The sequence below is a fragment of the Vulpes vulpes genome, chromosome 13, assembly GCF_048418805.1.
Source record: "Vulpes vulpes isolate BD-2025 chromosome 13, VulVul3, whole genome shotgun sequence".
NCBI classification, from domain to species: domain Eukaryota; kingdom Metazoa; phylum Chordata; class Mammalia; order Carnivora; family Canidae; genus Vulpes; species Vulpes vulpes.
The window spans coordinates 15,569,929-15,583,953 of NC_132792.1; the positions used below are offsets into that span (position 1 = coordinate 15,569,929).

Consider the following 14,025-nt stretch of genomic DNA (forward strand, 5'->3'; position numbering starts at 1 on the left):
TGTGTGTGTGTGTCTACACTGAGCACACCATATTTGTGTAATACAAGAGATGCAAAATCAGCATGTATTGGGTTTCCCTTAAACAGGCCCTCTGTCTTCCTGCCTGGTGGTGGCACCAGGATGTTTCTGGACATTGCTCATCCTAATTTGGAATGACTCCTGGCTTCTCTGTCTATCCTTGGCAGTTGACCAGAGCCAAGTCCCGACTGTTCCTGGAGAACGTGTCTCCATTGGCTCCCTAATCCTCGTCTCCGTAGCCATCTCCCTGGGCCTGGATTGCCTGTCTGGTTCCCCCGGTGACCTCCCTGCCTGGGTCCAGCCAGGCTGTGGGAAAGCAATAATTTGCAACACGTTTCCAGTAAGTTCCCCTGTCCAGCTGGCCCTGAGGCCCCCTTCTCAAAACACACACTCAAGCACACCAACTTTTCACTCTGTAAAATGGGTTTACAACAGCCTCTACTGCCTGTCAGTACCTGCAGGGGTACCTGAAGAGGTCCTAAAATTAATCAAGAGGAGGGGTTCCTGTTCCTTCTCCATCTCCCACTTCCCATCTGTTCTTCCATATTTCGGATCGTCGTACTACTAGGTGGGTGTGGAAAGCTCCAGCACCACAAGTAAGGGGAATGTTCAATTCAACATCGCTTAGAAGTTGAGAAAGCTAAAGATTCTAACGACTAATGATCGTGGCTTCCAATCCCAAGCTGAACGGGGACCAACCAAGCTGCTAAATGGATGAAAATTAGTTCTGAAGTGCTTTTTAGGCTGTAACTTGAAATATGCTGAAGGAATTGATTCTAGCGCTGAAGCAAAGCTCTCTCCACCCTTTTTTCTTCTTTATGTGAACAGTTTCTCAACTTTTATGTCTGTAAATATGAAAAATAGGAATAAAATTAATGCGGAACCCCATCTTATTCTAGCAAAACGTACTAATAGTCGTTCACTCTGTGAACTACATAGAACTCTGCAGCCAGGGGTGCCTGGGGGGCTCAGGCCCTTAAGCCGGGGACTCTTGATTTCGGATCAGGTTATGACCTCGGATCCAGTTATGATCTCAGGGTCCTGATCTCCAGGTGGTGAGATGAAGCCCAGCCTGGAGCCTGCTTGAGACTCTCTCTCTCTCCCTCCGCTCCTCTCCTGCATGTTGGCCGGTTGCTGCTGGGGGTGCCCGGAGCGCTGGAGGGAGGCCCCCAGCGGTGCCTGACTAGGGCTGAGGTCTTTGCCTCCCTGGCAGCCAGGGGTTCCTACAGGAGCAGGCCACCTAACCGGCCTCCTTGAGTTTGCACCCCTGTAAGTGAAGACCAGGGGTGGTGCTGACCCCTTCGGGTTGTTCTGGGGAGTAAGTGAGCCCCAGGGAGAGAGTGTTCCGCTGACTAAGGGCCCCCCCCCCATCCACCCAAGGGAGGTGTTTGGGGGTGGGACCAGGGAAAGAAGCAAAGGAGGAAGGCAACGGGGATCAGGTTTTTGCAGAGGGGGTGACCGGTTTACCAGGCTGGAGAAAGGCAGGGAAGAGACCCTTGTCACAAACAAGGTGCTTGACGGTGGAAAAGGCGTGCCAGGCCTTTGGTGCCAGGCCTCTGGGTGGAAGGGGCTCGTCTGGGGACCCCCTGCGCAGACACAGGTCCTCAGCCTTGGGTCACTCACTGGCAGCCAGGCCTGGGGGTCTGCGTCTGCCACCCTGGTGGGCAGGTGACACTGACCCCAACCTCGGGGCACAGCCAGGCCACGGACCCTGCGCAGCAGCCAGGGGGTGCCACGTGGGGAGCCGGCACCTGCCCGGGGTTCTGCAGGGGCGCGGGCCTCACGGAGGAAGCACGAGTGTGCGTGTGCGTGTGCGTGCACACGGGCTCCTTGTCAAAGTCTTTGAAAATTGGTGACACGCGCATTTAAAAGATGGAGACGCTTTATTTGGTGGAATATTGACCCGGTGCTCCCCCTCATCCCCGTCCCTCGCGTGCTCTACTTTGCAGGGGAAGGTTTGGGTGATGCTGCGGTCCTCCCCCCCCCCCACCCCCGCGGCGGGCCCAGCCGGGTTCCCCCCAGTGGCCGCGCCCCCGCCCCCCTCGGCCTCCCGCCCTGTTCCCGGGACGCTCTAGAACCCAACGGACGCGCCCTCCCCCCTCCCGCCTTCCCGAGGGGACCCCCACCCGGAGATGGGGAGACCGCTGCGCCCCCTCCCGGCGCACCGAAGCCCTCCTCCCCACCTGCACCGTCCCCTCCTCGCTCTCCGCCGCCTCCGCCTCCTTTGTTCCTGCAGTTTAGATCTTTTAGGTTAATGGACTTAACATCTTAAATAGGCAGCAGAAGAACAAAGTTGGAATATTTTATTTTCAACTATTCAAAGGTAAACCGTGAAACGTCTTCCTCCCAGAAGAACTTGAGGCAAATCCCCAAACTGAGGATCAGTCTATAAACTATCGGACCAGTCCTCCCCAACACTGGGGTCCACGGGCACTGTCAGTGATAGTAACTACTTATTGGGGTTGGGGGGGGTCCTCTCCACCAATCTGCTTGGGCCTGTGCGAAGGGCACTTCAGAGGAGTCCCTGTGCACTTGGAGGCCAGGAGCCAGGGGGATACGCAGGGCGCTCAGACATTTCAGGGCTGGTTTCTCTGTTCATACCCAATTCTGGTGCTTAGAACAGGGGCCCATGCTGATACCCGAGGGCAAAAAAGCCCCACTTCCTTTAAGGAAGGGACCCCGATGCCCACTAAGGGGCAACCCTAGGCTTTTTGTTTTTCTTGCTTTTATTCCTTTTTTTTGTTGGCCTTGTGCTGGGTTTGTTTACAAAAGATGTATTTTTTAAAAAGATTATTTATTTATTCATGAGAGACACACGAGAGAGAGAGAGAGAGAGAGAGAGAGAGAGGGGCAGAGACACAGGCAGAGGGAGAAGCAGGCTCCACGCAGGGGGCCTGACGCAGATCTCCAGGATCATGCCCTGGGCTGGAGGCAGGCGCTAAGCCGCTGAGCCACCCAGGGATCCCCCAAAAGATGTATTTTGTTTAACCAAATATTAAAAATGGAAAGAAGAAGAAGAAGAAGAAGAAGAAGAAGAAGAAGAAGAAGAAGAAGAAGAAGAAGAAGAAAGAAGGAGAAAAGAAAGAAGAAAGAAGAAAGGAGAAGAAGAAGAAGAAAGAAGAAAGAAGAAAGAAGAAGAAGAAAAGAAGGCAAGTCTGAGAAACCGTCACAGCCAGGAGAGGCCTAAGGGGGCATGACTTTTACACATGATATGGGGTCCTGCATGTGCTCCTGGACCAGAAAAAGGACCTTTAGGGGAAACCAAGGAAATGTGAATCAGGATGGACTTCAGGCAATAAAATATCCACGCTGGTTCAGGGATTGTGACCAGCATAGCACACTAGTGTGGGAGGTTAGTAATAGGAGAAACTGGGGGTGGTCTTTTTATTTTTATTTTTTCTGGGGGTGGTCTTTATGGGAACTCTAGTACCTGCCATTCCTCTGTAAATCTAAACCTGCTAACATAATAGTTCACTTTCTAAAAAGCCTTCCTCCCATCCATGCCTTCAACCGTGCAGCCTCCTCCAACACATATTGATCATTGATCTTGGTTTTCTGTGTATCGGCTCAGAGATTCAGGGTGCAAACACGAGCCCCCTTGCATGCCCTCAGCCCCTCCGCACGCCCCACCCGGCAGCGGCAGCGGCAGGCCCCACACCCCGCTGTGCCCGGGCTTGCTTCACTCAGGTCCTGTGGGGCGTGGAGCGCCCCGCGTTCCTGTTCCCAGCCTCGTTCCTGCGGCCCCGTCCCTGCTCCTGGACTTGGGCTCCTCCCAAATTTTTGCAGGTCTAACGCGGCTTGAGGGCATAACCCCGGCGGCGGGGGAGGGCATCTGTGGGCCTGCGGGACCCCGGAGCGAGTCACTGCCCCCCCACCCCCAGGCTTCCTGTGAGCGTGTCTCTGGGGGTCCCTCGGCGACCCTCGCCCGGCTGCGCCCCGGGAGCTGCCCTGAGGCCGCACCTGGAGCACGGCTCCTGCGGGGTTCCCCGGGGAGCGTGGAGGGAGGGCTGCCCCCGACTGGGGGGCCGTGGGGCTTCCCCTGGGGAGGCCCCGGGGAGGGTGCAGCCAACCGGCGAGTCCTGCAGCCGGGCCGCCCGCTGCACCCCCCCCCCCCCGGGATTTCGCCCGCAGTCGCCCCGAGCGCACCGCGCCAGGGCCCCTCCCCGTCGCGCTTCCTGTCCCCCCCCAGGGTCGCCGAGCGCGGCCTCCGCCTCCCGGCGCTCACCTGGGCCTGCGTCCCCTTCACGTCCCGCCGCGCCTCCCGACCTCGGGGGCACCGACTCGCTTCCTCCCGCCACGTCCCATAAGGGCAGATCCCAGGGAACATAGGACACGTGGGAGGCCCGCTCGGGGAGGCCCCCCGCCCCCGCCCCCGCCCCCGCCCCCGCCGAGGCTCCGGGCACCGGGCGGAGGTTCAGGGTACACGAGCGAGGTCCGCGGGCTGAGTTCAGGGGACGCGCGGGGGGGCTCTGAGAGTCGTGTGTTCATTCTGACCTATTCTTAAAAAAAAACAAAAAACCCACCCGCTTTCCACGGATGATAGTGATAGTTTCCTGCACCAGGGGAGGTGAGGTAGGAGTTCAGTAAGCGGGGCTCGTGCTCGTGCTCGTGCTCGTGCCCGTGCTCGTGCTCGTGCGCCTGCGCCTGCGCCCGCCCCGCCCCGCAGCCCGCGGAGGCCGGGGGCGTCCCCGGGAACGCAGCGCCCCGCACGCAGCCGGGGACGCCCAGGGGCCCAGTGGGTGGTTCACGGGCTCACAAACATGCAAACGCCCAAGTGCAGCCGCGGGAAGAAGCGCGGCCTCCGCGTCCTCTCCTCGGTGCCTGGGGCCCGGCAGGCCGCAGCGCTTGTCGCCCGGCGGACGGGCGGGCGGGCGCGGGGCCGAGGTTGCCAGGGACGCCGTCGGGCGCGGGCGCCGGAGCTTGGGTCCCGAGCTCGGCGCGGGGTTTCGTCTGAGCATGCGCGCAGGCCCCTGCGTTAGCCTCATTACCCTACTGCCGGAGGACGCACGCAGGTGCCTCGTTAGCGCAGTAGGCAGCGCGTCAGTCTCATAATCTGAAGGTCGTGAGTTCGATCCTCACACGGGGCACAATACTTTTGTTCGCGCTCCGGGTTTTGTTTGCTTGTCGGTGCTGCACGGGGAGACCCCGGCGTCCGTGCTTTTCCCCCGTGGGTCCCTGGGGTCCGCCTCGCCCCCCCCCCCAAGTACGGGCGCCCGGACGCGGCCTGTGGGTGTCCCGTCCCCCTTGTCTGTTCCGAGGCGCGACGACAGGGGGACACCCGGGAGCCCGGCTGACCCCGCGGGCCGCCGCTGTGAGCCTCCTGGGAAGCACCGCGGCGTCCCCAGCAGGCGGCGCCCCTGCCCCCGGGCCTCCCCCGCCGCCCGCTCCGGCCCCGGGACCCCGGGAGGGGGCGGGGCGGACCGAGGCGCTTGCACCCCCGGAGCTGCGGTGCTGCGCGGGCCGACGGGGTGCGCTCGCGGGGCTCGCCCCCCCCCCAAGTTTTCGGCGGCAGCACGAGTCTCTGCAGCCGCGCCCGGGCCGCCAGCGGACCTCGGGCTCCCACCCGTAGGCAGCAGCTCCCGGGGCGCCGGGGCGGTCGGCGGGGTCGTGCCCGCGGGCAGCTCCTCGGAGCCGCAGCCGGCGCCCTGGCCCTGCTGCGCCCGCCCTGACTCCAGGTTGGCCCCAGACCCCAGACCCCAGGTGGGCGCGGGAGTGAGTGTCCACCTAGAGCCGATGTCTGGGATCCCCGGAAGGGGCTGCGTCCAGGCCCTGCCTGCGGCCGGTAATGGCAACAGGTCCCTCTGGAAAGGCTTGGGATCATTCATAGCAAGCAGGGGCCCTCACTGCTGCGGGATCCTTCCTCGGGGGGGGGGGGGGCGGCCTCCCCTTGGGTCAGGAGCCTTTGGATCTGGAAAGGAGTGTAGGTCTGCGAACTGCGGCCCGCGAGCGTGGCCCTCAGTCAGGTGCTCAGCCCGCGGAAGCTTTCCTGTCAATGTCGGGCAGCGTTTCAGTGGACGGCCGGCTGCTTCATTCTTAGGGACAACATGATCCATCGCCCGGAGCCCCATCCCCTCCTCCTCCTCCCCTCCTCCTCCTCCTCTTCCTCCCCCTCCTCCTCCTCTTCCTCTCCTCCCCCTTTCCCTCTCCTCCTCCTCTCCTCCCCCTCTCCTCTTCCTCCTCCCCCTCCTCCTCTTCCTCTCCTCCTCTCCTCCCCCTCTCCTCTTCCTCCTCCCCCTCCTCCCTCTCCTCCCCTTCCTCCTCCTCCTCTCCTCCTCTCCCCCTCCTCTTCCTCTCCTCCTCCCCCTCCTCCTCCTCTTCCTCTCCTCCTCCTTTCCCTCTCCTCCCCCTCTCCTCTTCCCCCTCCCCCTCCTCCCTCTCCTCCCCTCCTCCTCCTCTCCTCCTCTCCCCCTCCTCCCCCTCCTCTGCTGCCCACTGCCCTATATGGTTGCCTCGGGTCGCCCCCCCCCCCCCCGCCTCTCCTGGTGGGGTCCCCATCACCTCCCCTGGAGTCAGGGGAGCGTCCGCGGCGGCATCTCCCGCCCCCCACCCCCCTCCCAAGCAGCCCCGAGCGCTTCAAGTTTGCAGATGCTCCGCTCCCTCGGTGCCCGAGGCGGGGCGCGCCCTGCGGCTGAGCGCGTCGCGGGAGGTGAGCGAGCCGCCCCCCGCTGCACCCCTGCGTCCCTAAGCCTTTGCGCGCCTCGGTCTGCAGCACCCGCCAGGCCACCTCGGCTCCCTTCCCGCGCGTGCAGGGGGCCGAGGGGCCGCCGGGGGTGCTGGAGGTCGCCGCCCGGGGAAGGGGCTTCTCTTCCCCCTGGCAGGTGCGGTTCTGCCTGCCGGTTCCTGCTCGCTGGGCCGTGAGCCCCGGGAGCGCACGGGACGCCCGTGGGGCCCTGTCCCCGCCGCGGGCCCGGAGCGCACCCCGCAGTGACCCGACAGCCTCGGGCCGACGAGCGCTTTGCCACCAGCCTCTCCACCGGGCGGGGCACCTGCCGCGCAGGCGACACTCGGGGGCCCTCCCGGGTGTGTGCGCCTCCTTTGCTCCCCGCAGTCCGCGGGACCCCGCGGCGTTCTCTCCACATCGCAGTTACTCGCCCATCGTCGTTCAGGAGCTCCCCGGCTCTTCGGCTTTTCCTGCTGAAGCTGCCGTGTGGTTTGGCTCCCGGCTCCATCCAGACGTGAGCTCCAGGAGCTGTGCCGGGGGCACCCATGCCAGTGAAGCTGTCGCCGTGCTGCTGGCCCCCGCCGCTGCCCTGATGGGCGACACGGAATCACCGCGCAAAGGCCTTTAGCAAGTGCTCAAATCTTGCTCAACATCAGAGAATTCACGCTGGACAAGAGCCACAGGAACGTAAGGATCCAGAGAGGCCTTGGGGCGCCTGAGTGCTCAGCGGTGGAGCATCTGCCTTTGGCTCAGGTGGTGATCCCGGGGTCCTGGGATGGAGCCCCGCATCCCCTTCCCTGTTCACTCAGAGCCTGCTTCCCCCTCTGCCTGTCTCTGCCTCTCTCTGTGTGTCTCTCATGAATAAATAAAACCTTAAAAAAATATCTGAAAAGGCCTTAAACCAAGTTAATAATTTATTCGACATCACTGAATTCATACTGGAGAGACACTAAGTGTAGCCGATGTGAAGAATTCAGGGGAAGCCTCACCTTCATCCGACATGGACCACTTCACACCAGAGAGAAACCTTATGAAGGCAATAAATACGGAAAGGCCTTTAGGAACCGTCCTGCTTTAACAAGCTCAAGGGAGTACTGGAGAGAAACTACTTGAAGGGAGCCAGAGTGGGAAGAATTTTAGCTAAGCTACACCTTTCTTCAATTCCCAGAGAGTTTACAAAACAAAGAAATTGGGGTTAAGTTGAAGATGTGTCAAGCAGCAGGAGGAGATAATCAGAAACGTATTTCATCTATTTTATTTAAGTGTGAGACTGTCTGAAAACCCCAAGCAAGCACATCTGACCAGATTCAGCCCAGGATCTGAAATCTGCTACGACAGTGACGTTATCAAGATTATTGGGAGAACTATAGAGCCAGAGAAAACTGAAAGAATGTGATAGAAAGAGCTTCATTTGGTTGAGAGTCTGCATAACCATCCCTGGATAAATGGAAACTTTTAAATTTAAATTCAATTAGCCAACATACAGTACATCATTAGTTTCAGATGCAGTGTTCAATAATTTATTTAAATTTAAATTCAATTAGCCAACATATTGAACATCATTAGTTTCAGATGTAGTGTTCAATAATTTATCAGTTGCCTATCACACTCAGTGCTCACCACATCATGTGCCCCGCCCCCCTTAATGCCGGTCACCCAATTACCCATCAAATGGTAACTTTCAAAAATGAAAAACGGTATTGCTATAAAAGAGGTGTGTATTTGCAAAACCAGTCTGAGTAACTGTGAGTTCGGGTAAAAGGGGACCTGAAGTAGAGGTAAAAATCTGGCATTATAGAGCTGAGTCTGGCTGGCAGGATCAGAATACTTTAGAATGCTTTTAGGACGGCAAGCAGTTTCTAGCTCCCCTGACTTTCCATTCTACCCTATACATTTTATATTCTGTGACTTCCTGTTGCCAAACACACACCAGCTTGGCCCATGAAGGCATTTGCAGCTGCCTGAAAATGGACAGAAAAGTAGGCTGAAGAAAGTGCTCCTGGGAAACCAATGGCTTGCATTAGGACTTTGCCTACTGGACAAAAGAGAGCCTAAGAATTACTACTATTGCAGGCTTACTGTATGTCACAGTATCAGAATTTTACATTATCTTTCATTTAATCCTCACATCCGTCCTGAGCTATTTCTACCCACCTTTTAGAGATGGGTTCAGGGAAGGTTCTGGAAATAATTACCCAAGATAATGGAAATTGTGAGGAGCCCTGCTGTGGAGCAAAGGGCCAGAGTGGGAGAGCAGAGCTGTCTGGAGAAGCAGAGACAGAGACACACACCAGTGTTAGGAGCAGGGGGGGCCCACTGGGGAAGAGGAGACCCTGGTGCTGGGGGACAGACGGCCACAGTGTACACTGCTGGTGCTCTAGATGTCCTGCTGACTTCTCCCGCAGTTCTGGCTGCAAGGTTTGTAAGATGATTTTCTGTGTTTCTCCATTTATTTATTTTATTTTATTAAGATTTTATTTATTAGAAAGAGAGAACACAAGCAGTTGGAGTGGCAGAGGGAGAAGCTGACACCCTGCAGAGCAGGGAGCCTGACCTGGGACTCGATCCCAAGACCCTGAGATCATGACCTGAGCCAGAGGCAGATCCTTAACCAACTGAGCCACCCAGGCGCCCCTCTCCATTTATCTTTAAAATAAACTCTCATCAGCTAAAGTCAGAGGTTTACGCTGGTCCTTGCAACCTGAAAGAGCCTAATACAAGTTTTAAGAGCTTCAAAAATTTTATTATGAAAAATACAAGGAGTCATTTACAAGCCAAAAAGCATCAGAACAAAATAGTACAAAATAGTACACATAATTTTTATACATACATTTTTCTATACAAAAGGTGGACCTCTCTAGGGGTATAAAATAAATAATGTAAAAATCCATGTCACTGATTGCAAAATAGGTTATTTCTTCATCTCAAGCCCTATCTATGTAACCAAAAGGTGGGGAGTTTGACATCTGTTACGAGTCTGGACGGTGAGTCTCTGGCGAAGATTTCTCACTCTCTCCATAAGATCCCGTTCCGTGGTATCCCATTGTATTCTTCTTTGACTAAAAGAAGCTTGAAAACAAAATTTAAAATTAACAATAGTTTAATTTTAATTTTTGATGTTAGCAACAATACAGCATTTTAAAGGCAAATATGTTGCCAGAAATCAATAATGAAATGAATATTCAAAAAAAATTTCTTGAAAAGCCTAATCTATTGTTTCCTATATTGTTCCATTTACAAGCCAAATATTTATTTGTTGAATAAATTTGTTGAATGCTGTCAGAGAATGTACTTGCTTTTGGTTAGTTAGCACTTTTTTTTTTTTTTTTTTTAAATCTGGAGGATACAGACAATCTTTTAAATTAGGAACAAATCTTGTCCCAGAGAGGATGAGTGAATTCTTTGCAACAATAAGTTTCCTCACCAGGAGGCTTAATGATAATGAGAAAAAGCATTCCAAGCCGCCAAAATTAATATTTAGAAAAGTACACCAAGACTACTTTCCCAATGACTAAACGAAAATAAATAAATCAAATGGTTTTAATAGTGGCCAACACAGGGAGAGTCCAATTAAAATGTTACAATGTATCCAAGTGCAACAGCCATTTGATACTGAGTTTGAGGGCCTAGTAAACACTGGAATCTGGGAGAAAAAAAAAAAGCAAGCATCTTAAAAATACACTTTTCTCAAACCTAGATTCAAACAGCTCCGATTTCTGAAACTATGATTTTCCTCCAAAGGAATACAACTTTTGTGTTTTGTTTTGCTGCTAAATCACCTGAGCTTACCAAATGTCTTGACCTTAGTTTCTAATTTGGAATGATCTAATAACTAAAAAGTGAAGTTCTGACGTGTCAGAATAAAGAACAGCTGAAAATCTCACGTACGCTTTCATTTGACTTTTGGTTTAATTCTGATTCTAACACAGAATCTATACTTATATAAAGTATGAGTCAGCCAAAAATATACAACACTGGAATCTCCGACTTGTTCTAGGTTCTTAGGTTCTTATACAGCTTGTCTTCAGAGACACTTGTGTAAGAATCTGTTCTTCTAAGAGAACTTAAAACATCTCGTTAAATGCCGCTTCTTCTATACGATAGTTTTAATTGAAAATGTCAGTTGAAATCAAAGTCTAAAAGAGTTTCTTGTCCCCTCTTGTTTTAAAAAAGAAATCAATACTTTATTGGGAAAGCTGTCAGCTCCTTGATGGGCTAACGCTGTGACTCTATTTCTGTATCATGTTTCCACCCTGTCCCTTCTAAACAGAAACAGAAACTTCCAGTGAATCAGGCGGAGGGATTAAAAGTCAGCTAATCACCACGAAACCATTAGTGTCTGGCAGTCCGGCTGCTAGTGGCCCCAGCAGTCCATCACGGCGCCCAGAGCAAACCCACGTTTCCAGTGGCTATTGGACAGAGCCCACCCAGAAGAACAGAGTCAGAAAATTCAAACATCTAATAGCTTTGAAAACTAACGCTCAGATTTTCTTTCCACAAGGATGTAAAAACTAGTTGTGAGTATCATTAATTTAGTTAGTGACAGGGGATCCCTGGTTGGCTCAGTAGTTTAGTGCCTGCCTTTGGCCCAGGGCGTGATCCTGGAGTGCTGGGATCAAGTCCCGTGTTGGGCTCCCTGCATGGAGCCTGCTTCTCCCTCTGCCTTTGTCTCTGCCTCTCCCTCTCTCTCTGTGTCTCTCATGAATAAATAAATAAAATCTTAAAAAAATTTTTTTTTTAGTTAGTGACAGACTTCTGCAGGAGCCTGCAGCTGGTTCTCATCAGGGACATCCATCTGGCAAACTTTCTTTGCTTGGTTTTGGTCTGATCCAGTTTTTACCCCAGCTAGATAATCTGAGAATCTTGCTACATCCATTTCAGGATTTCCATTATCAATGCCTTGGAAAAATGGTATCAGCATGCTGCAAATAGAATTCAAGCCACAACCTTGCTTAAATTAAAGATATTTATTATTATTATTATTATTTTATTTTATTTTATTTTATTTTTTGAGAGAGAGAGAGAGACTGTGAGAGAGAACACGAGCAGAGTGGGGAGGGAGAAGCAGGTACTGTGCCGAGCAGGGAGCCCAACACAGGACTCGATCCCAGGATCCTGGGATCTTTACTCGAGCCGAAGGCAGACGCCCAATCAATTGAGCCACCCAAATGCCCTTAATGCTAAATTTTCAATGCTGGAAGAAATATTTATTGCTTATCAACTTACGACATGTTGAGGAATCTGCTTCCGAAATGTCATTTAATTGCGAGGTTCTAGACAAACAGCTGGAGACGACCTGTCCATTTTGGTACCTGGGCACTCCTGTTAGAAAAGTGAGGAGATACAGAAGACGTTAGGAGTGAGCGGAAAGCCTTTCTTAATTCAAAATGGTCCCTAGGAAATTACAGTTGCCAAGGATGAAAAGCCCGACTTCTATTCTGAGAAGAGTGCTGTCCCCATTAAAGGCAGGTTAAGTGCAGTTCAGAGCTGAAGTTTTGGTGAAATATTTTAAAAACACCTTTAGCTAAAACAAAAAGCCAACAAAGAACTCAAAAATAGAGACGTTAGGACACAGATTCCAAATGTTTCTTGGAAAAGATTATGAAAAACTGATGAGCGAGCCCATCCCCGGTGGCTTCCACAGGGCAGGGCCTCATCACAGCAACGGAGAGCAAGGGAGAATCAGCAAGAAGCAGGCTGGCTACCTCTGAAACCTTCCAGAACAGCGAGCAGAGCAGGGTTCCGGCACCGACGGTACCTTCCCCAATTTTTTAATCAATCATTCTCATCTCATAAGTTATACAGGCCCCTCAGCTCTGTTTTCACTGTTCCCCAACTCCTACAGCTTTTCAGTAAGACACTAAGATCTTTTTTTGATTTTTCATCCTAACAAGAGTCATGACTGTCCCTTTCTACTCCCATCCCTGGAGTCCAAGCCTCCAAGACTCAGGTCCAGACAGTCTGAGTTACACTGACTCATTAAGATGCCTGCTTTTTACCTGATCTCGAGGGCTTTAGCTAATGGTTTTAACTCACAGTTTTAGCTCAATGAGTCATTAAGACTATTTGGGGCTGATTACCAAATGACTAATTTGAACTGGTGTGGGGAAATGGAACGTAAGAGTCATCTTCAAATATCTGAAGGGCTGTCATGAGGCAGAGGTAGTAGATGTAATCTGCATTTGCTCCAAAGAACTGTTTCTAATGAGAGAATTAAAAAAAAAAAAAAAGGCATATTCAATTTTACATAAGGAGACATAGCTTGTAAATATAATACTGGCAGAAATGGAATCAGGTGGTGAGCTCGCCAGCTCCGTAATATCCTGGCATAAACTGTAAAACCACTATTCGCTACTGCGATGTTGCAGATGATTTACACAGTAGATGCTGGTTCTCTAGATCCTTCCACATCTGAGACCTCACTGTCCCTGGTCTCTCATTTGTTCTCCAAGAGCCAGCCTGCCCCTGGCTGTTTACTTCTCCCCCAAGGGCCATGGTGTAAACATTACCTCTGTTCCAGCACCGAATGGTTCCCTTTGCCTATAGCCATGCTTTAAACACTGGCTGAGCAGATTCACCTATGAAATTTTAAAACAAAACTCCAGCTTCCTAGCTTCTATCCTAGATCTACCACATTAATTCACAGTTGATGTGATCCTCAGTATGTGGGTTTTTAAAAATCTGCAATTAAAAAAAAATGCTAGAAGTAACACATTTGAACACATAAAGAATAAAGCAAAAACTCAAAAATCCTTTCTTGTACCTTTTGGAATACAACTTCTTATTCTTCATTTAATGTAATATATTTTATTTTATTTTTTTAAAGATTTTATTTATTTATTCATGAGACACACACACACACACACACACACACACACACACACACACAGAGGCAGAGACACAGGCAGAGGGAGAAGCAGGCTCCACGCAGGGAGCCCAACGTGGGACTCGATCCCGGGTCTCCAGGATCACACCTTGGGCTGAAGGTGGCACTAAACCACTGAGTCACTCAGGGATTCCCCAGTGTAATATATTTTAAAGCCCCAAAGGTGACTCTTATCAGTTTAAATCAGTATGTATTTGCTGAATTTGTATTAAGGGGACCACAAAATTCAAAAGGAACCAAAGATACAAACTAAAATTCCTCCCTTCTTCTAATGCCAGGTACCAATTTCTTTACCCAGGAGGTAGGCCCCACCGTAGAGTTTCCAGGTCATTCTGCTGTGTAGCCAGGAAGGCAAACAGGATGTGGCCCACTTCCTGAGCCTGGCACTGAAGGTCCCTATCCTCTAGCTTTCCAGTGATATCTCTAACTATCCTGCACCCGCATTCTCTGCTCCAGCTGG

At 52.4% G+C, this 14,025-nt stretch overlaps 1 protein-coding gene and 1 non-coding gene across 14 annotated transcripts in view; one reads left to right on the forward strand and one right to left on the reverse strand.

Annotated features, from left to right (window-relative positions):
* Positions 1–5,032: 5,032 nt before the first annotated feature.
* TRNAM-CAU (transfer RNA methionine (anticodon CAU)) lies at positions 5,033–5,105 on the forward strand. The gene has a single exon. It is a non-coding gene; the product is annotated as a tRNA-Met (tRNA).
* Positions 5,106–9,400: 4,295 nt separating this feature from the next.
* TBC1D31 (TBC1 domain family member 31) overlaps positions 9,401–14,025 on the reverse strand; it is a 70,768-nt gene continuing 66,143 nt past the window's right edge. For all 13 annotated transcript variants that reach the window (XM_025993402.2, XM_025993404.2, XM_025993403.2 and 10 more), the window contains 2 exons: positions 11,906–12,001; positions 9,401–9,748 (listed from right to left, as the gene is read on the reverse strand). In XM_025993402.2, coding sequence (XP_025849187.2) covers positions 9,615–9,748; positions 11,906–12,001 — 230 coding nt within the window. In that variant the 3' untranslated portion in view covers positions 9,401–9,614. The remainder of the gene's footprint in view (positions 9,749–11,905; positions 12,002–14,025) is intronic.